The sequence below is a fragment of the Panthera onca genome, chromosome D1 (assembly GCF_046562875.1).
Source record: "Panthera onca isolate mPanOnc1 chromosome D1, mPanOnc1 haplotype 2, whole genome shotgun sequence".
Classification (NCBI taxonomy): Eukaryota; Metazoa; Chordata; class Mammalia; order Carnivora; family Felidae; genus Panthera; species Panthera onca.
Window position 1 is genome coordinate 58,636,579 of NC_138348.1, and position 24,149 is coordinate 58,660,727.

The 24,149-nt window shown below is 55.4% G+C and overlaps 2 protein-coding genes across 9 annotated transcripts in view; both read right to left on the reverse strand.

The window, feature by feature from the left end:
- KLHL35 (kelch like family member 35) overlaps positions 1–24,149 on the reverse strand; it is a 140,502-nt gene that overhangs the window by 22,803 nt on the left and 93,550 nt on the right. The gene's annotated exons all lie outside the window — the stretch shown is intronic.
- The window catches only part of GDPD5 (glycerophosphodiester phosphodiesterase domain containing 5), an 87,540-nt gene that overhangs the window by 9,012 nt on the left and 54,379 nt on the right, over positions 1–24,149 (reverse strand). For 6 of the 8 annotated variants that reach the window (XM_060605589.3, XM_081790332.1, XM_081790333.1 and 3 more), the window contains 9 exons: positions 17,643–17,746; positions 14,481–14,574; positions 13,770–13,829; positions 7,105–7,203; positions 6,723–6,816; positions 6,207–6,352; positions 2,265–2,347; positions 996–1,146; positions 220–438 (listed from right to left, as the gene is read on the reverse strand). In XM_060605589.3, coding sequence (XP_060461572.1) covers positions 220–438; positions 996–1,146; positions 2,265–2,347; positions 6,207–6,352; positions 6,723–6,816; positions 7,105–7,203; positions 13,770–13,829; positions 14,481–14,574; positions 17,643–17,746 — 1,050 coding nt within the window. Of the gene's footprint in view, positions 1–219; positions 439–995; positions 1,147–2,264; positions 2,348–6,206; positions 6,353–6,722; positions 6,817–7,104; positions 7,204–13,769; positions 13,830–14,480; positions 14,575–16,425; positions 16,509–17,642; positions 17,747–18,863; positions 18,883–24,149 lie in introns of those variants that run through there. The other 2 variants (XM_081790334.1, XM_060605595.3) reach the window with 2 other exon arrangements.

Consider the following 24,149-nt stretch of genomic DNA (forward strand, 5'->3'; position numbering starts at 1 on the left):
AACCTGCTCCTGCCCTTTGTACATTTTAAAGGGCTTTCTTGTTTCCCTCTTGTCTCTGCGACTACCCTGTCAGGAAGGCAAGGGGCATGCTATCCTCATTCTACAAATGTGGAAACTGAGGTCTGGACAGGGGGGCACAGTGAAGTTATGCTGGAGTCCTGCTCCAGCCAGGCCTGGGTTTCCAGGGGGGCAGAGCAGGGCTGCTGAGCAGGGCCTCACCTGGTGCTGGGGGAACCCAGAGCGCAGCAAGGCCTCCAGCGTGACATTGAGGAAGCTGCCACGGTAGGGGTGCTCCCGTGGTGGGTCACGCAGGTTGAGCAGCAGCGTGGCATTGCCCTTGGCCAGCTCCAGGAGCTCTGCTAAGCTGCAGATGGACTGGTTCTGGGCCTCCCTGTGGTCGGAGGGTGACAGAGAGCTGGCCGTCCAGAAGGGATCCGTCTGGCAGAGATAGGAACACACATGGCTGCCTCGCCAGCCCTTTGGGGCCTCCGTGTGCCTTCTTGGCCACTAAGCACGGAGACCCCTGAGCTGCCAGTGTCTGCTGGTGTGTGGGTCAGGTAAATTGATAACTGTGGCCCTGTGGGGCTTCTAGAAGACCCCAACCCTAACTTCTCTGGGCCACACCTGTTTTCCTGAAAGAATCACCTGCTTGGAACTTATCCCAGACCCCAGCACATTTCTCCTTTAGTAGCGTTTCACACCAGAGAACCAATTTCCCTCTAGAGTTTGACAGAGTTAATAGTTTTACCTGTTAACTCTATCATCACCGCCAACTTTTTCTGATGTGGGAGACAGAACCAGAAGAAGCAGTGACAACCATGAGATCTGGGCTTCAGTGGCTGGAGCCGAAGCAGGCCACTAACCAACCTGGCTGTGAGTCATTGATGCTAGGGGACTAGGGGTCATCTGAGCTGATGACCACTCCCGGCCCTCTCACTCCATGGGGTCCCCGCCTGTGCTTTCCATGCCTAGGACTGGGACAGGTACAGCCAGACCTTCAGGAACCACTGGCCGGCATTGAGCCTCTGCAGGATGGTCCAGTTCAGCATGGAGGCGGGCCTGCGGGCGAGCTCCGGAAACTCCTCCTCCACGTTGGTGGTGCGCCGCAGGGTGGTGTCATGCATGAGGAAGGGCACGCCATCCAGGCTACGGGAAGGTGGGGTCCCCAAGTCACCGTCCACCCAGGTCCCTCACCTGCCCACCAGTCATCCCCTCACCAACACACATAGGCTCCTTCCCATCCACTTATACAACCCCCGTGACATCCAGGCAGGCTTTGCCTCTGTGGACCTCAGGTTCCCTGTCTGCACAGGGAGGGCAGTGGACTCACAGGTGACTCCTTCTGGCTCTCTGTGAGGGTCAGATGGGGTTAGAGACTGCTGAGGATGGAGGGCTGGGTCTATTTTTTCAGCAGCCCTAGCAGATAGTGCTGCCTCGTTTGATAGTGGGGAAACTGAGGCTGAGAGGGAAGTACCTAGCTCAAGACCCATTAGCCAGTAAATGGTATAACCTTACTTAGAACCTGGGCCATGTGATGCCATACTAGAACAGTACAAATGCAGGCCCCTTTGACAAATTCCCCCTTCCCACCATCCTGGTCTACCCGTTTGGGGCTGCCGATACCACATATGATGTCATAGTGTGAAATAGTAAAAGGCACCTGTGCCCCCCTGCCTCAAGGCATTTTACCTCCATCTGCTAGAAAGTTTCGATACACACACAATTCTGTGGTATCTACACTGGGACCAGTGGGTTCTCTAACAACGACATCTATGTAGCTAAACATGGCAGCCCCGCCTCCTTCCCCTCTCAGAGATAATCTGTTGTGAAATTGGTATGAGTTCTTCTTGACCTTTCATGTTAAGACATGCTTTTAAAATCTACACGTTGAAAACGGTCAAATCATTTTCTGCGTCTTCTAAATATAATTGACATCACAGTGAATATATCACTCTGCAGTGTGCTCATTCCACCCATTGGTGTTTGAGCCATCTTGCTGAGCCACACAGATCTAGTCTTTCCTTCAAGTAGATCTGTGGCAGGACTCCAGGTCCCAAACACTCACCCCTGCTTGAACCAAGAGCATGTGTTTATTTCCCTATTTTATATCCTGGCATTAGGCACAAACAGGGTGTCAGCCCTGTGGCAGATCATCCAAGCCCCAAGCCCCATCTCTGAGGCTCTGGGACCTGAGGTTTCTCCAGCAGGGTCCCGGATGAGGCAGGGATGAAAGGCCTTGTGGTCCTCTTGACCCCCACACCTACCTGATGGTGACATCAGCCTGTAGCCCATACAGCTTCTGCTCCAGGGCCTTCCGGAAGGACATCAGTGTGTGCTCTGGGGCCAGCTGGGCAGGAAGGGAGAGCCGAGATTTAGCTGATGTACACCTCCCCAGCCAATCTAGAACCTTCCATGTTGGGAGGCTGGAGTAACTCTGGTTCTAATTCCAACTCCTCCAAGCAGTAGCTGTGGGACCCTGGACACCCATGCAGCTTCTCAGAGGCTCGGTCTCTTCATCTGTGAAATCATGCCTGCCTCACAGGTTTTTTTGGGGGTGGGGTGGGGAGGAGGCAAGGTGGTTAGTGTTGATGTATATATGGGGGTATGAGGGTTTTTATACAGTCCTCTGCCTCATCACAGTCTTGGGCTGGGGTGCAAGCCATGTTTCCTCCCAATTATACCCGGTGGAGATCCCAGAGGGAGAGGGGAGGGGACACAGGATGGCACCGTTTCCAGCCATGACAAGGCCATCCCCCAGGCTGTTACATGGATTAAAAGCCCCCAACCATGCTGCCTGACGTACAATAAATGCTTAATAAATGACTATTAATCCTATAGCATACACATCAGAAGATCTGGTTCTAGCCCTGGCCCTGCCATAAAGTAACTTTGTAACCGCTGGTGCATCTCTTTCTCCTATGGACCTCAGTTTCCCCATTTTCCCCCTGGGGTATATATTCACTGTTCTCTGAGGGTCCTTCCAGTGGGGAGAGTTGGAGTTTGAAGTCTCCCTCCCTAGTTCTGTCTTGCCTGAAGACCCTGTCATACCCTTTGTTGCCACTGGGGGTCACCACCATATCAAGGAGTGGGCTAGGACCCAGCGCAGTGCAGGCTGGAACAGGGAGGGGAGTGAGGACTCCTGGCAGTGAAGGAATGGGGTGGAAGGGGTTCCTGCGACTGATCTCACTTCCCACCAAGACACATGCCCATCTTCTCTCCCTCTGGCCATGCTGCTCCAACATGTAACACATTACCCTCCCCTGGGAGGCAGCCTGGCACGGCAAGGGCTGTGGGGACTCAGAAGGAGCAATTCGACTTCCCAGTTGCTCACCTTCTGCACCTTGGTTTCTTTAGCTATAAAATAGGCTAGTGTTATCAAGCTCACAGATGACATAAGGGGCATCAGCAGTCTCTATAACTGAGTTCCTTTCTTCCACTTTTCTTGGGGCAGAGCAGCTTTGGGGGACGTGGCTACCTTCTCCCAGTCGGGTGGGCTGTGTATGGCCCCACCGAGAGGCGGAACAAGGCCACAGAGGCATCTAGAGACAGGCATGGACTCAGTGGAGTTCCTGCCCAGCTCGCCTCTAAACGTCCTGCGGCCAGGCCTCTCACAAGAGGTGCCATTGCTCTTCTGGGGGCTGAGGCTGCAGAAGGTTAACTGTGCGAAGACACGAAGGAGCACAGCGGGGTCTACAAAGACCCTTGGGGAACAGAGGAAGTGACTGGGAAGGGCAGAGTCTCTTCTCCAGAGGCTTTTTAGTCAGGTCTCCCGGGGATAGGTGCTTGCCTCCGGGAGAGGGAGGCATGGAAACCTAGCCCTCCTTGACCAGCCTTGGGACTCCAGGAGGGCTCTAAGAAACATGTGGGATTTCAGGGTGAATTCTTAATCCCTACCTGTCTCATGCCTGAGCCCAAGTGGGGTTCTTTTCTCGAGTGTGTATGTGAGGGGTGGCTGTCACAAACCAAAGTGGGCAGGCCACTGTGGTTAAAAGTCCCGACTTTGGAGTTAGTCTGACCAAATATTAAAGAACACACACATACAAACACATACACACATCCAGCTGCACCCACAGAGGAACCATATACCCAAGGGCACACGGACACACCAAGACAGCAATGTGCACTTGGGCTTATCACACACAGATGTGTGGATCCAGACCCAATGATACACACAGGTGTAGACACCGATACATGTGCATGCACAGTGACACATGGAGCCATGTCAGACACTCGTGCTGGCCCCTCAAAAACCACCAAGAGGATGCAATCAGCCAGATGCACAACATGGGAAATTCTACACGACAAATGACTCCATTTCTTTGACAAATAAACAGCATATGGAAAAAAGGGAGGGGGACTGTTCTATACTAAGAGATACTTGGAAGACATGTCAACCAGATGCACTACGTGTTCTCCGTGTGGATCCTGATTTTTAACAACTGTAAAAAGGTATTTTTGAGACAACAAAGGAAAACTGAACATGGATTCAGTATTAGATAATATTAAAGAATTATTATTAATTTTGTTGGGTGTGACAGCAGCATTATAGTTTTGGCTATGTTTAAAAGAAAAAAGTCCTTATGTATTAGAGATACATATATACGAAGTATATATGGGCAAAATGATAGGATGTTTGGGATTTGTTTTAAAATATTACATCAGAAAAGAAAAAAGTAGGGAGACAGATGAAACAAAGGATGGCAAGAACATTGATAAATATTGAAGGTGGTCTTGGATTCCTTATATTATTCTTCATTATATGATTCCTTATACAATTCTTGCCACTTCTGTGAATGTTACTTTTTCCTACTAAAAAAATGATCCATGCTGGGGCCACCTGGTTCCTTCCCCTTGGCTGAGTGCCCACCCCCCTCGGCATACCTACTTGTCCCCTGGCCTCCAGAGCAGGTGGGTGGGTAATCTGGGTCATGGATGGAAGAGGTGCTGTAACCTTGGGCCCTGCCCACTTGCAAAGGCTATGCTTCTAAATTATCCTCACAATGGTCAGCAGCATGAGGCTCAGAGGGGACTGGTGATCCCCCGAGACACACAGGCAATATGGGACAAAACTGGACCCCAAATCCAGATCCCTCTGGCTCCAGAGCCATGGCCTTTCCAGCTGTTTGCCTCCTGGAGGTACTGGGACCAGCGAAGGGTGTGTTGGGAGGGTACCAGGGGCCAGTTCAGGCACAGGTATCTGAATCTTACCTACAGAACGGGCACAGTAACACTCAGCACAGGAAGTGGGGAAAAACCTAAGGGTGATTCACAGCCCCACCAGACTTAACACCTCCTTTTAAAAGTTACTTTGTGAGGCTGCCTTGACTGCCCTGAAATTCAATGATACATGGAACTCTCAATCACTGCAAAAAAAAAAAAAGAAAAGAAAAGAAAGAAACTCTCATGCAGGACCCGAGCGCCTCCTGGTGGTGATAATAGGTCCTGCCTCTGTTAAGAACCACAAAGTCAAGGTGTTGGTGCAGGAGAACCCCCTGGTCCAGAGAAGGGAGACAGCCTGCCCCAGAAGCCAGGAATATCTCTCTCTCACTCTCTGTGTGCTAGGCTCATAGCTGGGTACTTCACATGGCCCACCGTGCAGGCACTCTTGTTATCCCAAGACACAAGATGAGGAAACCGGCACAGAGCAGACGTGGATTGGTCCAGGCTCCCACAGCTGCCAAAGGGCTGAGGAAGCATGGCTCTGGAGCCACCCTCTAAACTACTGCTGGGTCACAGGGCTCTGACTTTGACTCCCTTCTGTCTCTAATTCAACCCTCTTCAAGTACCTTCCCTCTAGCAGTGGGCTCTGAGTTGTACCTGTTCCCTTCTGCACCCCACAGCCCAGAGGGTTCTCCTGCAACCCGGGGACCGGCTGTCCTCCCCACACCCAGCTCCCCCTCTCTCCCGGGCATTCCCAACCCACAACCTAGCCTGCCTGTATCTTTCCAGGGCCCTCAGGATAAAAACTTAAATCTTTTTAGCGAGATGCCTTCAGGACTCTTCAGGATTCAGTCCCATCTGAGCTCCCCAGCTTTTTCACCAACCCTTCCCATATGCCCCCCAAAAGGGCTAAAGATTCCTGCTATTACCATATTACACATATTATATCTTCCCTACAAGGAGATAGGTCTTGGCCTGTCTCCCCTAGAATGGCAGAACTGCCCACCCCCCTCTCTGCTCTGTTAGGACCCTCAGGTGGTACTCACCATAGGAGCCCCACGGTGGCCAATGAGGGCAGGCTTGGGGCCCAGGTCCTTTTTCTCCATGATGCAGGGAGATGAGATGGTGAGAGGGACCAGGTAGAAGGCAAATACCATGGCAAAGAAGATACAGAGAATGGCCACCTGGGAGGCTGCAGACATCGGCCGTGAGTCAGGCTACCTGGTGAGCTGTTTGGCTTTCCACAGGGCCCACCCGTGAATCCTGAGCAGGCTGGGGTTGGGGTGGGGGCCCCTCTTCCCTCTACCTGTCAGGACCCAATGCTTTGAGGGGACCCTACACCATGGCCAGCCCCCATCTGGCTCGGAAGGCAAGCTGGACTTCTAACTCACACACAGACACACAGAGGAGGAAACGTGCAAGGCTGACCGAGGCTGTGACCCTCAGTGGACCCTGTGGGCCACTCCGAACCAGGACCTCCATGCTGAGAGTGGCCACCTAGGTGATGTCCAGGTGGGGGCAGGACAAGCTGGTTTTGGTACTTGGGAGGCAGTCATACTTACAGGACCGCTCTGCACGGGCGAACTGTCCTGCCACAATCCAGGAGAGCGCGGTGATGGCGGCCAGGGCCCCCACATGCAGGAATGGCGCTGTGCCCTTGTGTGCGGGAAGGGGCAAGAGGAACCATGAGCTCCCAGCCATGCCTAGACCCTCTGGTCACCAACACCCTGACAGCCAGCCTATCTGTGTCCGTGGGGTAGGCAACTCTTATCTCTGCAGAAACCCCAAGGTGTAGCACCCTCCCTGCTCTGACTTGCTCTGTGATCTGGGCCCCTCCCTGCCCCCTCTGGGCCTTCGTCTGGAGAGATGTGAGTGATGAAAAGGCACTGCCTTGTGTTGAAGGTCCTGGGGAAGTGGCTGCCCAGCCCTCCCTCACCCCCTCACCTGCAGGGAGATCAGCAGCACCTCCCACTCGTCCTCCCACAGCTGGGCCACGGCCGACATGGCCACCACCGTGGACACCAGGATGACCACCAGCCCCATCTGAAAGGGGAAGAGTCACCAGACAGGAGGTCAGAGCAGGTGTGTCTGGACAGCCCGAGCATCCCCAGTGCATCTGAGAGAGGGGCAGGGAAGCAGAGACTGCGGAAGAGGCACGGGGAGAAACGGAGAGTGTGAGAGAGACCAACAAAGCAGGGAAGGGGGGAAGCAGAAGAGAGCCAGGCACAACGGAGAGAAAGCCAGAGATGGCTAGCCAGAAATGACAGTGAGAGACAGAGGCAGGAGGCCGGGGGACCTCCAGAGAACAGAAGGGAGGCTGAGGAGGAGAGATGGTGGTAGGAAGCTGGGGGGAGGCGTAGGCACAGCCCAACGTTCAGCCCCACTGAGGGTGTGAGGAGGGGAGACTCTTGGCCCATGGGGGCCTCTCGTGGGCCCAGCCAGTCATGTCGAAGGCCTCACTTAGCCCTGCCAGCAGCCCTTGAGGTGAAGGGTGACTTATCTAGGCCGCAGGGGCAGAAGGCTGGGGAGCCGGGTCCCCTACAGGAGCCCATACCCCCTCAGTCTGGAGTGGGCGGAAGTGAGGCAGAGCTCTGGCCCACTGGCCCCACAGCCGGGGCTCCCCGCTCCTGCCCCTGAGCTTCCAGCTTCTACTGTGTTTACGGGGGCTGCCCTCTCGGCTGCCTCCTAGAGGAAGCAAGGAGCACACCTTGGAGGGCAGACAAGATGGAAGCTTCACGGGACAGAGAGCTTTGGGGACAGTTGGGATCTGAAACCTCTCACGCAGCACAAGATGCTCCCCAGACTAAGTGGAGCCTGAAGCCTGGTTTCTGGCTACTCAGCCCCCAGCCCCACCCTCTACCCCGCTGCTCGGCGTTCATTCCAGCCACCTTCCGCTCACCGCCAAGCCTGGCAACTTAAGGCTCAGGTCACATCTCTACCCCAAAGCCCCCACGCCCCTCTCCATAATGGGCCAAGTCAAGGCCACCGTCCCCTGCCTTCACTGACTTCCTACTGCCGCTGCAAGCTGTTTCCCCACTGCCCCCCTTCCCTTCCTGCTGTGCCTTTCCCGGAGGTGGAGGCAGAGGCGGCTGTGTTGTGAGAGCCCTCCCAAACGGAACTGAACAAGATAGGATGGTGAGGGCAGACACTGGCTGCTCCATCTTCCCTCCCTGCCAGGCAGAGAAGATTCATTCTGGCCTGGGATTAAGTTTCCCTTTGGAGCTTTGTCATTCGGCCCATCAGCCTGAAACGAATGTTCCAATAAGAAACAGTAATAAGGCGGAGATGGGTAGGGGCCTTTATGGACTGTAACGTACTGGCCTGGGGCGGGGGGACGGGGCACGAGAAGGGGAGAAACACAGGGACACAGAGGAGGGAGGGCCTTTGTGCCTGGGGCAGGGACATCCTGTTTTCCTCACGTTTACTCTTGTAAGGTCCCAGGTGAGGTCATTATCACCTTGATATCACACATAGGGAAACAGCTCAGCATAAGGGCCGGCTTGCCACGTAGCTCTGAGGGGGCAGATACTGAAGCAAACTCCATGGTCTGTCCCAGAGGTCATGCTCTTTCTGGGAAGTCACGCTGCAGTAGAGGGAGGCCAAGGAGTGTCCTGAGGGTCCCCGAGAATCCTCCTCAACACACAGGCTCCCTGCCCCCTGCTGCCCCCTGCAGACAGGTCCCGGGCACAGCAAATGTCTCGGAAGGGTTGTTCCTGACAGTCTTATTACATTTAACTGCTAGGGGAAATACTTGCAATAAAACTGATTTCCCATAATCCTAATGCAATTAAATTTTTTATTCTGAGCTTTGCAGCTGCTGTCGTGGCAACCATTATGCTCGGCAGCATTACCGCAGTGTTCAGTGTCTGTGGGACCCCCCCACCCCACGCTGTGTCCTTAAGACACATTACCAGCACTGATCCCCAGCAACGTGACCATCGATCCTCAAATCGGACCGGAAAGGATAAAGCCCACCCAGAAGGCCCAGAGATGGCCCACTGTCCTCCTCTGAAAGCGGTCTTTGGTCTTCTGTGCAGGTGGGATGGTGGCTTGAGGGGACAGTGGAAGGGACGGAGGACACAGGAGGCACCTCCGTGCAGCGAACCTCGCCTGCATGCTGGCATCCAGGAGGAGCTGGAAGCCAGCCTGGCAGAGGGGGCAGCAGGTCGGCCTCCTGGGGGCGGCTGGAATCTGGGTTCTACGATCCAAATGGCAGGTGACGGGCCAGGGCTCGGGGCTGCACGAGCCACACCCTTCAGTCAGATCCCAGCCCCTCGGCCTAATGGGAGAGGCTAACCTCCGGAAGCATGTTTCCTGGGCGGTGCAATGGGGGGATGAGTGCCCACCAGACAGGGGTTTGGGGATGAGGGAGAGAGAGCAATGGCGTGCTAAGCACAGGGTTGGTACCCAAATAGTAAATGCTTACCAAATGTTAGTGGTGTGATTTGAAAACGTGGGCATAATATCCAATGACCAAGATGATTACCAGGAGTGACTGAAACACTGTGGAAAGTGTCTGACGCACAGAGTAAGCGCCCACTACAGGATCGCTACGGCCATCGGCTATCGTGATGAGCGGGGCCGGCGTGGATGTGCCTTCCTACATACGGTGCAGCTGGAGGGGGAGAGGCTAGACGGCTGGGAAGAACTGGGGAGCCTGCGCCGGTCGTTTGGAGGGAGTCTGAATTCATGGGGAGCGCTGATGAAGGGAACGTGGTCAGATGGTACACAGGCGCCAATGGGGCCGGGGTGGGGGGGGGGAGGGGGAGGAGGGCGTAGAAGCACAGGCCCTGCCCCAGCTCAGTCAGTACTGACACATGACTGTGGCGCCCAGTCCTCTTCCCTGGGCCTCAGGTTGGGTCACTGGCAGACACATCCTCCACGCAGGCCCTGGGCTGGGGACTGCCGCCACTCTGGCAGGGGAGTCAGGCAAGGTCGCAGACGGGGGCCGTGGGGTGTGATCAGTGCTGGGACTGGTGGGGGGCAGCCTGGGGAGGTGGGAGCTGTGGTGAGAGCCCCTCACAGCAGTGGTGTCTGGGTGGATTCTGGCGTTGTGGGTGGGTGGGGCAGGAAGGGGACATCTTGGGGAAACCTCCTCCTATTTACTGGAAAGCCCCACACTTCTCATCTTCTGGGCCTCTGGACTTGTCTCCTGTTTCTGGGAAACAGGACCTTTGGGAGGACTAGGGTGGATGGGGAAGGTCCCCAAGTAGACACCCAGATCTGCTCACGCTACCCTGCCTGTCCCAAGTGCCCTGCATTGTCCTGGGCCCCTCTGTTCTGCAGCCCACCCTTACCCATGACCCTAGGGAACCAGAGGCTCTCAAAATAAAGATCATGATTAAAACATAATCTAAAATTATAGTTCTTAAAGCAGTATTATATAGGCATGAGACCAGAGAGGTAAGTGAAAGTAAATAAAAACAACAACAACAACCAGGAACAGATCTAAATACATAAAAAAACAAAAAACAAAAAACAAAACTAGTCTACTATAAAAGTGGCATCTCAAATTAGAGGGGGAGAATGGATTACTGAACAGAGAGTAGGGACCTGGGAAACCATCTAAAAAAGAACAAAGATCACACTATACTCCCAAATAAACTTCCAAAAAGATAAAACAAATAAATGTTAAAAAAGAAAATTAGGAACCCAGAAACCTATAATTACCAAATGATACCAACAGAGAAATTTTTTTATATTCTTGGAGTGGGAAAGACTTTTTTTTTTTTTTTTTTTTAAGTTTATTTAATTTTGAGAGGGCAGGGGAGAGAGAGAGACAGAGGGAGATGCGCAGACAGAAGAGAGAGAGAGAGAGAGAGAGAGAGAGAGAATCTCAAGCAGTTTCTGCACTGTGAGTGCAGAGTACGATGCAGGGCTCTCAGAGAGAAAGAGATCTCAGAGATCTCACAGAGAGAGACAGAGATCATGACCCGAACTGAAATCAAGAGTCAGACGCTTAACCGACTGAGCCACCCAGCTGTCCCTAGGGAAAGACTTTCCTAAGTCTGACACAAAATCCAGGAGACATAAAGAGATGACACATTCACATCCGGAAAAATGAAAAAATTCCTATGGCAAAAACACAAGCCCAATCGAAAGATGAGTTAGGAAGAATCATCTGCAGTTCACTGGCCAAAGGGCTAATTTTCTGAATCTAGAAAGAGCTCCTACAAATTACTACGCAAAAAGCACATCCCACCGCAAAAAGGGCAAAAGAGATGAAGAGCCAGTTTATGAAAAAGGAAACGCAAATGACTCAAGCTTGGGGGAGATGCTGAGTCTAAGTCATCACAAGGGAAATGCAGATTAAAGCTACACCGAGGCTCATCCTCACCCATCACGTTGGCCAAAGTCAAGAAATCGGTGAACACTTGATGGCGAGCGTGCTCTCTAAGCACAGAGGCATCGGTTGGTGGCCCGTGGCAAGGAGGCAGTTTGGCAGGAGCTAGTGAAAGTGCGTGCTCTTTACCTCGCACCTCCCCGCCAGGGTCGCTGCCGCATTGTGCCGCGTGCACTGGGACATCGGGCGGGCCCACCAGCCTCGGGAACCAGGGATGAGACGGCGGGGCAGGAGCAAGGGATGGACGCGATGGGAATGTTCTCAATGCACTGAAGGGCAAAGAGCTCCAATTTTGTCAGGGCGCAGAGGCAGCAGGCCAGTACTTGTGTTCAGAGAAGAAGGAAACGAAGAAACCAGATGTGTATTTGCAGGTACTTAAAATATCGCTGGAAGGATAGGAAGGAGATTTACATTGCCTACTTTTTAGTACCTTTTTAATTTTGAACCACGTCCATATAGTAGATGGTCAAAAATTGGTTAAAACAAAAAAGAATAAGGATCCTTTAGAGTCAAAGAAACAGAATAGTAGAACTCTAGCCCCTACTTGAATACTCCTGGCCCCCGGGAACTCCCTCGCTCCAGATGCCGTGGCTCCAGCTATGGATCAGCTCTGCCTGGAAAGACCTTCCTCGTGCTGAGACCTCCCGGGAAGGGACAGAGAGGAGAGGAAGGCAGGACTGGCACCCAGGAGCTGGCACTGGTGCAGATGAAGGGCTCGGATCCTCCCAGCCCCGGGTACTGGTCTGCAACCCCGGCTGGCTGAGTGCCTCCAGAGGCCTCTCCACTAGGATCAAGCAGGTGTGACCTGGCCTGCTGAGAACCAGGCACGAGCCCAAGGAGGTAACCACGGTGGGTGCCAGCCCCACCCGAGGTGCCAGCTGGTGCAGCTTTTTCAAGTCGGCTGCCCAGCAGAGAGAAGAAAGTGCTTCAAGAGGGGACTTCAGAAGCCCAGAGGACACCTCAGGATACAGTGACAAGCAGGAAGAAGCAGGGAGGGCTGCTGGCTGGTCTTCACTCCTCTCAGACTTCAGTCCCCGGGATCTGACTCCCCCAGCACCTGACCTCAGAGGCCCCCGGATGCCCACTGGCACCTGCCACTCCACACAGCCCAGCTGGATATGCCCTGTCCCACTTCTAGCAGGAAGTGAGCCCCTGCCCCTGTCACTCCTCACCCCGTGGGCTCATGGTTACTTCTGGACATTTCTGTCCCTTCCTAAATGGCATGCTCATTCCGAGCCAGGCTCTGGGGAGAAAGAGGTGCCCAGCCTCCCTCCAAGGCCCAGGCATCCCAGGAAGGAGGGGCTCTCCTGATTGGCTTTGTACCACCCCATGCCCACTGGGGCCTCAAGAAGGGGCAAGCGTGGGCCACATACATTCAGCACCATGCATGCAATAAATGCTCAGAGCGCTGAGGCTCAGAATGTGTGGAGCCTCCCCACTTTGGGCCCAGCCCTGAGTGGGGCACTGGGGACACAGAGATGGGCAAAGCCAATCTGGCCTGCAAGGAGCTCCCAGACTGGGGTGGGCCAGGGTGGGGGAGCGAGGCAGAAATGGACAGCACAGAGGCTCAGGACTATGGCAAGGGAGCCTGCCAGGGCTGGGGGAATCTGAGCAGCCTGTAGGTGGGGGAAGCAAACTAAGGAAGGAGTCCAAAGGAGAGAGAAAGGGAGGGCAAGAGGGAAGAGGGAGAGGAGAGGAGAGGTAGCCATGCTGGCAGGGCCTGGGATGTCTCCTGCAGCAGAAGCCGAGGGTGGCTGTCCCAAGCCAGCAGTTGGGAGGTGTTAGCAGGACCCAAGTCATACAGGGCTGTAGTGCCAGTGGGGGAGCTCGGATCGCCCCGGGAGCAAGGGGGAGAGCGGTGGGAAGGGCTTTGAGTTGGGAATAACATCACCAGGTTTACAATGAGCTCACTGATGAAGAGGAGAGGGGGCCAGGGCCGTGACCTGCGATGGGCAAGCAGCAGCTACAGAGCTACATTCTTATTAAGTGGGAGACCCTGGGCAAGTTCTCTAACCTCTTCGTACCTCAGCTTGCCCAACTGCAAAATGGGATGATGTTAGTACCTACCGCACAGGGCTACCGGTGAGGGTTAAGTGAGTTAATATAGGCTAGACGATGAGAACAGTGCCAGGTGTATGGTGAGCACTCCCTTAGCCACTGGAATGGCTGTCGTCATGATGCAGAGGAAGGATGGCGTGTCCGAGTTCTTCCTCCCGGGCTGCGGCCTCCCTGCCCCTCCCCCACCCCCCAGGGAGGCAGCCCTTACCTTGTGCAGCCAGTGTAGGTTCATCTGCTGCCCCACGGCGATGTGACATAGTGCCAGGACCTGAAGAGGGGGCCCACGAGGTGACAGTCGGGTACCGTGTGTGACCCAAAGGTTTCTGCTAGCTCCCCAGACACCCTTCTGCCCACTGCTGCTCTGGACCTTGGTCAGAGCAGTCAACAAACCCTCCCTGTAGGCGATGGGAGTGCCCAACCCGGCCTAAGCCTGGCCTCCTCCCCGGTTTTTCTAGGCCGCTAGGCTCCTCCTCCTCTACAGTTTCTCCCTCCACAGGTCACTGGGCGCTTGGACTGCCCAGTTAACGTTTTGAGAGTTCAGGGCCCCAGGATTCTGAAGCAGACTTGAGCCTAGTCCCCAGGGAGCTCCCAGTCTAACATGGGGATCGACCTGAGTCTGAGGGAGTAGAGAATTGGTAGCAAGAACCAAGGCAGAAGTTTCTGGAAGAGACAGTCTGCAGTGGACCCTAACAGCAAGATGGCCCTCATCACTGGGTCAGGAGGAAAACATTCCAGGATGGGGCAAAAGATGACCTCCCACCTTGGAGGAAGCTGAGCCCCAGAGGGGCAGCAGGCTAGGAGGACCCGGGAAAAGCCAGCTTCCCTTTTTAGGCCAGGGTGGTCCTCCATCGGCCCATGTAAGCCAAGTCTCCCACCCCCTGGGAGCAGGGCCACCTGCCCTCTGAGACGCCCCACGTACCAGGAGGCCCGCGATGTAGGTGAAGGCAGCAGCTGTGGTCATGAGGATGGGCACAGACCAGTCACTCCAGTAGCCCATGCGGTTGTAGAGGTACCTGCCGGGAGGAGAAGGGGTCAGACCTGCACCAGGGAACCAGGAGGTTCCCTTGGGACAGCGGGCTGTCAGCTCTCACACAGCCAGGCTCAGTGACCAGGCCTTGGACCAGTCAGTAATGATGTCATGGTTCCCGTGCTCACAGGTCAGGCCTGTCCAGGGCTCACAGTGGACACCCGGGCATGCCAAGAAGCATCAAGAAAACAGTTCCCCATAATTCTACTGCCCAGAAGTAACCACTGCCGAGACTTTGCAGACTTTTCTTCTGCTGGGTTTCCCTGCCAGGCTTATATATTTCTAAAGCAGCAAAGCCAGGACCCTGCCACGTCTAACATATGCTCAGTTTGGGCTTTGGAGGGAGGTGCACTGGGTTCAAATCCCCACTCTGCCTCTCACTGGCTTGCAGGACCCTGTGGAGGTGACAGGCTTCCCCGATTCTAAGATGCCATCGATTGTGACATGCGTCTCAATTTCGATGCTAGAGTGTGAAAATTTGGGGTCTTAGGGTTGATACAACATAATACCTGACTTATCTTAGCCTTAGTTTTCTCACCTACAGGATGGAGATAACAAAGTGCCCTTCACAGGGTTTCCTGAGGATGAAGTGAGGCAAGGCACGTGATAAGTAATCAATTCTCTTCTTGTTATTAACACAAGAATTTATTGAGGTCAGTAAAAAATCCTGAAGAAATTTGATTTTTTGACAGCCCTGTGGTCTGTTGAATTAATGTACCATACGTAGCCAACTTCCTACTGATGAAAACAGTTTCTAATTATTCACTCTTATAAATTAACACAAAAAAGAAAATGTTGCACATAGCTTTCTGTATTATTAATTATTTTCTTAGGATAGACTCCTACAAATAGAATTATAGGGCCAAAGGGAATGGACTTTTTAAGGCTCCTGATAGATACTGCTTAGTTGCTCTCCAGAGAGACTGAACCATCCACATCCTCCCTGTACAACTGAGGAAACTGAGGCTCAGAGAAGGCAGCAATTTACTCAAGGTGGTCAGAGACTCTGAGCCGGCACCAGGTAGTTTCAGGCCTACTGCCATCTCGGGCATGGGCAGGGGTGATGGGAAGGGACACTAGGACACTATGGGGCACCCTGGCCCTCATCTTCAGATTGCAGGGAGAAATCTAGTGCTTAGAAGATCACTGAATGCACCTCCTACCGGTGGAGAAACTGAGGCCCAAAGAAGGGCGGGACTCGCTTCTTAGGAACTGGTCCTGAAAGATGTTTTAGTTCCACTTGTCTCCCACTTTTGGCAGGAAGCCCTCCTGGACAGCAACAGCCCATGTGGCCCCTCCCTAGCTTTCTGCAGCCAGCCCTGACCACCTGCTTCTCGCTGGCAACCCCTCGCTGCGTGAACTATCCCCAGAGGCTGTCGGGACTAGGAGGGCGGGGCCAGGGTCTCCTGAACCCCAGCACTGACTCCAAGAAAACGAGGTGACAGTGACAGGCTGATGGAGCTATAGGCCTTCAGGCCATCCCTAAGTCGCAGGCAGGCCTTCCCCCTGCAGACTCCCCAGCAGGGTAGGCACCCATCCTCTGCGTGAGCTGCCCAGTGACAGGACGCTCAGTCTTTGGGCAGACTGAGGTAGCTCTTGGACAGCGTGATGCAGTCAGCCATGCTCAAGTCCCTGTCCTACATCTGCCTGCACCTCGCTGTGTGACTGTGAAAAGTCTACTTAACCTCTCTGAACTCCAGTCTCCTCAGACTGTCCTCAATATATGTTTTGGCACTAAGTGGTTTTGTGGTTGTGGGTGAGTCCTGCCCTCTCTGGGCCTTAGTTTCCCCATCTGTACACGATGCGGGGGGACCTGAGGATCTCCCAGGCAGCAGACCTTCAGCAGAAGTGTCCAATGACTGCAGTGGAGGGCCAGCAGGGAATGTTCCCATTTACGCACAACAGTGCCGGCGCTTTGGATACCTGTGAGGATGAATAATTGATTTATGGCATTTAATAAAGGCCAGAGGGCACCTCTGGGACTCAAGCTCATCTTGCTGGGCTGTAGGGGGACAGCAGCACATCCTTTATTGTGCTCATTAATCACAGAGGCACAGCCTTGTGCCATGCAGAGGGGAGTGGACGCCCAGACTCCATTAATGGAGTCTTAGGATCATCCCAGAATCCTAGAACCACAGCCCGTCAGAAGCCCAGAGTCCTAGAAATCCCCAATTCTAACATCATGGCCACCTTCCAGCTGGAGATCCGGCCTCCTGGGAAGCAGCCCTGAGGGTGACATGGAGCTCTAAGCCCTCCCATGGCCATCATCTCGTTTCATCCTCAGAAAGACCTGATGAGACTGGAATTATCCCATTTTATGGGAGAGGAAACCGAGCCTGAGAGGCTCACCTTAGTGTGCTCATGGTCACACTGAACTGAGCTGAACTTCTAACCAGAAGGAAAAGATAGCACTGGATAGGGAGTGAGGAGGCCTGGCTTCCAAGCCCCAACTCTGCTCCTAAGTGGCTATGTGATCTTGGGCCTCAGTTTCCACAAGAACCCAGGGAACTTACCCCGATCCCATGCCTTTCACTGTCTGGCAAAGGCAGGCAACGGAGGCGGGTGAAGAAGAAACAGGTACCCTTGCGTACCCAGGTCCCAGCCTCAGACAGCCCTGCCCTTGGACCCAAGGCTGGTGCCCATAAAGGACCCTGAACTGTCCCAGAACCATAGCATCTGCCGGCGCTGCCCAAAGTCCTGCTCAGGGATTGAGGAGGCCTGCGGTCTGGGGTCACCTCCTCTGCTGAGGCCCTGGTCTTTCTGGGCCTTGGGGTCCTTGCCTACAAAGAGGTTCAGGGGCCCCGGACCCTGGCTGAGCCTTGCCCATCTTATGTTCCTGTTTTCCATGAGAGCAGCACCAGGAAGGAGTTCCCTGTTCCTCCCAGCTGGTCTCAGCTCCTGCTCAGCCTTTGTTCTTTCCAGAGGACCCTGCTCCCCAAAAGCCACACGGAGAGCCCTGAGGGCCAGCCTGGGAGAGAGGCTCCAACCCAAGCCCCGCAGTTCCAGCCCAGGGCCCAGGCCCCCATGTCCCCTGCTTACCCCACACCCACTCACCAGTTGAATTCATCGTAGTCATTGTGGACTTCCCACCAGAAGTAGAGCCAGGTGAGTGTGAGGCCAAAGGTGAAGGTGAGGAGCAGGAACCAGAGGCGTTCCCACTGGAAGAACAGAGCGGGGAAAGGGGTCAGGTGAGGTCAGGGGCTGGATCCTGGGGCCACCTCCCATCTAGAATGTTCTTCCTGCTCCCACTTTATAGCCAAACCTGCCAGGCAGGGATTACTGGCCTCTTCATACTGGTGGGGACCTGAGGCTCAGAGGGGGAAGCGACCCACCCAACACCACAGAGCTCAAAGTCACAAAATGGTAGGGAGCTAGGAGCGGGGTCAGGGATCCACCCCCTTGGGCTGAGGCCTTTCCAGTGTGCACCGTTCTCCCCGTACTGGCGATGGCTCCCAGGAGCAAAGGCCGTGTCTGCCCTAAGCCTTTTTACCGGCATGGTCGTCTGCAGTCTGTGAGGCCACATGGCTTACCTCCTTCCCTTCTCGCACACACCTACAGTGTAGGTATTCTTTCCCACACCTGCCCCATGTTACTGATAAATACACTGAGGCCCGGAGAGGTGAAGCGACTTGTCCTAGTCACACAGCAAGTGAGTGGAGCATTAAAGACCAGTGTCCCAGTCTCTGGCCTCGGAGTGTAGCCTTCTGCCACCCGTACCAGGCACCGGCCCCTCAGGGCTGGGCCACGTAGCCCCTCTGTCTCCTGCAGGGAGGGGCGTGGGGGCCCCCGACACTGCTGCTTCCAGAGAGGTCCGCAGGCACTTCCGGCTGGGCCCTCAGGTTTATCCCTGCTTTCGTCTGTCGCCTTATCTCAGAAGCACAGCAAGCTGGGAACATCCTGCTCTCTGGGAAACCGCTGAGATCATCAGAACGAACAAACGGCGTTTGAGGGGAAGTCAGCATAGAAGAGAACAAAGACCACCCCCACCTTGAGGGGTTGCAGGGCTTGGGCAGCCTGGGTATCTCTTGCCTGACCGTTGCCCAGAAGGCTTGCGGGCTCCCTGCAGCTCCCTTAGGCTTCTTTGATCCTTCCAGCCCAGAGCCATGATTCAAACCTCAGTGTAACCTCTTGATGGCTCCTCACTGCTTAGCCAAGCAGGGGAGCCCCTCTGGGGGTGTTCTCTCCACCTCTCTGCCTTCATCCCCTTCCCCAACCAATTCCCTCACCCCGGAAGAGCCATCCCTCCTGGTTTATTAGTCTCACATTCCCATTCACCTTTCAAGTCAGCTCAAATGTCACCTCCTCTGTGAAGTCTTCCTGGATTTCACCTCTGCCACCCAGCCCACGCTGCTGCCACAACCTCAGTGCCCCCGACTTTAAACTCACGCCCTGTGCACCGCGATCGGCTCACGTGACTGTGTCTCGCAAGCGACTTCAGGTTCTGCAAGGACACTCCCTTAGCATTTATGACTGCAGGCAGGGACACAAGTACAAGAGGAGAGAAAGTTCACTCACTGCCCGGGACACCTCCATCCTGTGCCATCAAGAAGCCACCACAGTGGAGCGGCTATGCACACAGTGTCTGGAGCTTACAAGCCATTTAGCCTCAGGCATCACAAGCTGACATAACCCTTCTGTGCCTCAGCGTATTCCCGTGCGACGTGGGGACAATACTAGTACTTCCACCACGGGGTTGACGTGAGCATTAAATGAGATAATACAAGCCAAGTGCTCGGAGCCAGGGCTGGCAAGCAGTCCGTGCTCTGGTAGCACGGCTTCAGGCATGCTCTGCCACGCCCAGCACGCAGGACAGGCCCTCAAACCCCGACGAAGGTCCACACTGAGCACCCACTCCGTGCCTAGCCCTGGGCAGGAGGGTCTGAGCTTGGGTGACAGTGAAAGCAGCCTCCTCCGCTCGCTGTCATGTACAGAGCCAGGCAGCCTTGCTTACCCCCGCTTTGGACATAAGCAGAGAGGCGGAGGTGAAACCATCTTTCCAGCAGCTGGCGGTGGGTGGTTTCTTAGAGACCGGACCACCCGTGTCTGTCCCACCTGGACAGAGAATGGCACGAGCCCCAGCCCTGGGCCCATGAGGTGCAGCCTTGCTCAGGAATGGAGAGACCCCAGATAGGAGCAGGGTGAGCCATGTGCCTTTCTGGAGCACTGGAACCCAAGAATGGCTGGGACTGTCTGGGGGAGCAGAGAAGGGCTGTAGCTCAGCCTCGGGGCTGAGGGCTGGGGGATGCCCCGTCTGAGCCAGCAACCCCAGCCCGGCTGGCCTAGCATCGCCTGGGTCTCGGCTTTCTCCGAGTCCCTCTTGCTGCCTCCAATTCTCATTTGCTCACAAGTAAGAACTCATTCGCCCCTACTTCCTGCAGAGCATAGCTGGCTGCTTCCAGGCCAGCTTAAACATAGGTCCTTAAAGCCTGATCCTTCTCTGGTCATGTCATGCCCCAGCCTGAGAATATCACTGGCTTCAGCCCTCACCTCTGCCCTCACACAGGCACTTTACAGGCCACGCTCTGAACTGCCCAGTCCCTCAGGCTTATTCAAGCCCCGTACCTCTACACAAGCCATACCCTCCATTTAGAAGGCAACCCCTCTCTGGTTCACGGGGCGGCCCTCCTCCTCCCTGAGGCCTTCCCTGTCCCATCAGGTCAATCTCCTGTCCACAGAGCTTCCATAGCCCTGACCCCATGTCTGTTCCAGCATAGACCCTGCAGTTCTAGAACTGTCTTTATATGTCAGTTACCTCTGTTATACTCTAAGCACCTTCGAGATCTAGGTGATCTTCCTATTCCCGGCGTGGGGTGGGAACTTAAGAAGAATTTGATAATGATCGGTGAGAAAAGACCCTTTCTCTTACTCTGCCATGAAGATGCCCACCCAGGAGACATTTCACTAGGGGCTTACCATCCCGCCCCCGCAGAGGGGCCCATGGTCTTCTGCGGACCTCCGGCTGGCAGCAGTGAATGGCCATCTGGCCACAGAGATCCCTCCACTTCGGCAGGGGCAAGCTGCTGCACCTCTGGCCACTAGACAGGGTTCTGGGAGGGGCCTGGGTGAGGGGTGAGCCTCAGCCTATGATGGGTCCTGTCCCAGGCAAGCAGCCTGGAATTCAATAGCTGGTGGGACCAGGGGGCTAGCTGTAGGGACAGTGGCAGGTTAGAAAAGCTGCTACACGTGTTGGGGGATGTCCTACGGTGAGTTATGATGCATAACCGAGGGGCAATTCTGACAGGTTTGCTAGGAATACCACAGGCGTTGGGGGACCCACAGCAGACGGGCCCTGTGCACTAAGGGCCACTGTCCCCACTTGACCAGATCCTGAGGGTGGGGCAGGAAAGACTGGGTGAGAATGAGGGGCTCCCCTGCCCCAGCCCTGGACACCAGATAAGATTAGAGCCGGCAGGTGGATGAGACACTGAGGGCACAGCAGATACGGGGGCAAGGCCGTGGCATTAAGGAATGAGGAACCCCACTATCAGAACTGGCACGAGCTGGGGTCGGGGGCCACCTGGAGATGAAAATCCTGGGAGCTAGAAGCTGGTGGCCCCATGGCCACAGGGAGCCTGTAGATGGGGATGAAGAGACCCGACCCCAGCAGGGAAGCGGCAGGTCACTGTAAGAACAATCAGAGGAAAAACCTGGATGGCGGGGGCTGGAAGAAAGGGGAGGGACAGGCCAGGAACTGGCAGAGGAAGTGGCTCCATCAACAAAGAGGCTGCAAATGGCATTAAGGGTCCTTGTCAGGGCCACTACAGGAGAAAGGCCTGGGCCTGCTCCCAGGCGGTGCGGGCTCTGAGGTCACTGCCAGCTGGGGAGGGACGGCGGACCCACCAGCCCTCCATCACCTCTCAGTCCGCCCAGGGCCTGGGACTCTCTCTTTGTGGGGTTTTATCTCCATCCGAGAGCAAATGAGGAAAACCCCCAAGCCTCAGAGAAGGGCCAGCACATTCAGCTGAACGAGCTGTGGACCTCATCACTAAGAAGTGGCACTCACGTCATGGTTACCATCGGTACACATATTTGCCATGATTGTTTTCCAGTACATGCTGGGCATGAGTCCTGGAGAACGGGAGACTTTTGCTCATTTGCACAAAGGCTCAGTATGGATGCGTAGGGGGGAGTCAGAGGTTGAGGAACATACCCGAGGTCACCAAGTGGGGGAGGATAGATGTGGGATTGAACTCGGTATCTTGACAGACGCCCCCATGAGAGCCAGCCCTGTGCAGTTCTCCCCAAAACCCGCCCTTGCCGTCTGGGACCGAGGATGGTAGTCCCAGGCCCAGCCTGGCCCCCTGCGATTCTCGCTCCTCTCTCTCGGGGCTCTACCCCAGGCCAAACCTCCTTCTCCTTCAGGAAACACCCGCATCCCTCCAGGCCTTGAAGACCTCCTTTCCCTGAGTACTTCTGCACAGAGTCGTGGTGCCCGCCAATTTGACCCTCAATCACATTCTGAAATGTGGAGATGAAAATAACCTGGGCTCAGGAGGCAGATGGACCGGTCTCTGCCTCTTGGGCAAGTTAACTCCTCTGAGCCTCAGTTTCCTCGCCTGTAAAACAGGGAGAATAACCCCCTACCTTGGAGGATTGCTATTAAATGAGGTGATATACATCAAGTGGCATACAGTAGGCACATAATAAGGGACGGTTCCCTGGGCTGTGGACTCCTTCAGGGCAGGGATGGCTGAGATACGTCTGCGTACCCTGGGCTCACATCCTGCAGAGCGCAAGGTGATGCTCAGACATGGTGTAAAGGCGTGAACCTGTGACGTGGGGAGGCTTCAGGTCCCCAGTGGACGGGGCCATCATCCAACCCAGACATATCCTCTGGCTGAGGGACCAGGAGAAGGAGCTCCTGTGATACCCAGCCTCCTTCCGTTCAGAGCCTTGTAGCCACCTGAGCGGGACAAGGGTCAGGGAGCTCCTGAGCTGGCTGGGCAGCAGCAGGCACAGGGAGAGGCTGAGAGCAGCTGGGGAGGGGCACAGGCCCGGCCGCGAGCTGCGGGGGCCGCTCCATCCCTGTGCCGGGAGCTGAGGGTGATGGAGAGGCGGGGAGACCCAGCCCCAGAGGCCAGGGCATTCAGCCCTGCACCCCCTGCCTCATCTCCTCCCGTTCTTGTCCCCACCCTCCAGAAGACGGGTCCCTCCATCCCGCGCCAGGCGACACTGTGCCAATTTCCCAGATGCCACCGCTCCTCCTCACCGCCTCCTGATGATCGTGGAGTCGTCTCCGGTCCCTCTTCGTCTCCGTCCCGCCCACCCCAGAGCCTTCTGCATTCAGAGAAAAACGTGCTGAAAGAGCTTATGAGCAGCGGGGGCTCGCACAGTCGCCAAGCCTGGCTGCCGCACAAAGCCAGCCCTCCACAGGAAACGCCCGCACAGGCCCGGCTGTGACAGCGTGTTGTACCACTCTCCTGGGGGCCCGGCCCACCCCACACCTCCACCCCAGGCCAGGATGCACGCAGACACCGCTTCCCCTCCTGGGGACCCTGCCCTGGACCCCCAAATGGACCCCGGAGCCTGAATTCCGCATAGGCAGCAGGAGCCATCCATCCTTGACACGGCCACAGACTTCAGATTCACAGGATGGCGGGGACAGCGCTGTTTCGCTGGACTCCTGTTCCCCGCCAGTCCCTGCCTCTGCAGCCCCCAGGGGAGGAGCCCACCCTGCTTCTGCTCCTTAGCTGCAGGGACGGGCACTCTCCCTCTGGTGCTGCCTGCCTCTTCCTTCTAAGACAGCAGCCGGATAGAGGCAAGCTGCCTTTGGGAGCCCAGCAACACTGGCTTTGAACCCAAGACTGGCCGCCTCCTACTAAATGGGTGACCTTGGGGGAGACATTTATTTATCCTCTCAGGCACCAGCTTCCTGCTCTGTAAAATGGGGCCAGCAGGTCGGCATGCTGCAGAGACCAGCAGGACCTACAATGTGTCCCTCCGTCCCTCCCTCAGGCACCACTGACATCCTCGGCCGCCACCCTGAAGCTGGTTCTCGGATTCTACACATAACAAGTCCAGTAAAAGGGCAAGAAATTCTGGGGGCCACAGGACCAGGGCACTGCGGAGGGTGTAAACAAGAGTTGGATCTTAATTCTCAGCCCTCCTCCCCAGTAGCCGCATGCCATGGGCCGCTCAGGACCAAGCCTCAGCTTCCTCCTCCATTCACGGGGGTGACATCACCTCTACCTCACGGGAGGGCTGCCAGATATAGATGTAAGCTGTAAGTCGCCAAATCCACGATGGTTCCTATAATTATCGTTTCGCATCTGACAGCCCTTTAATTATGCGAAGACAGTGATCAAGACGTTCCCCCCCGCCCCCTGCCCTACACCCAATTTCTTCCGGCTGCTGAGGACAGCCAGCAGCTCACCTGCTCCCGGTCCAGGGTGGGTGTCACCGTTGGTGGGACGCAGAGGGCAGGCCAGCTCTGGAGGCTGCTGTCCTAGGAGCTGGCACAGATGAAGGAAGGAGACCCTGGCACAGCACCTGTCCTGTGCCCCCTCCCAACCCGCATGGCTGGCTTTGGAGGACAGAGCCCTGCGTGGGCTCTTCACAGAG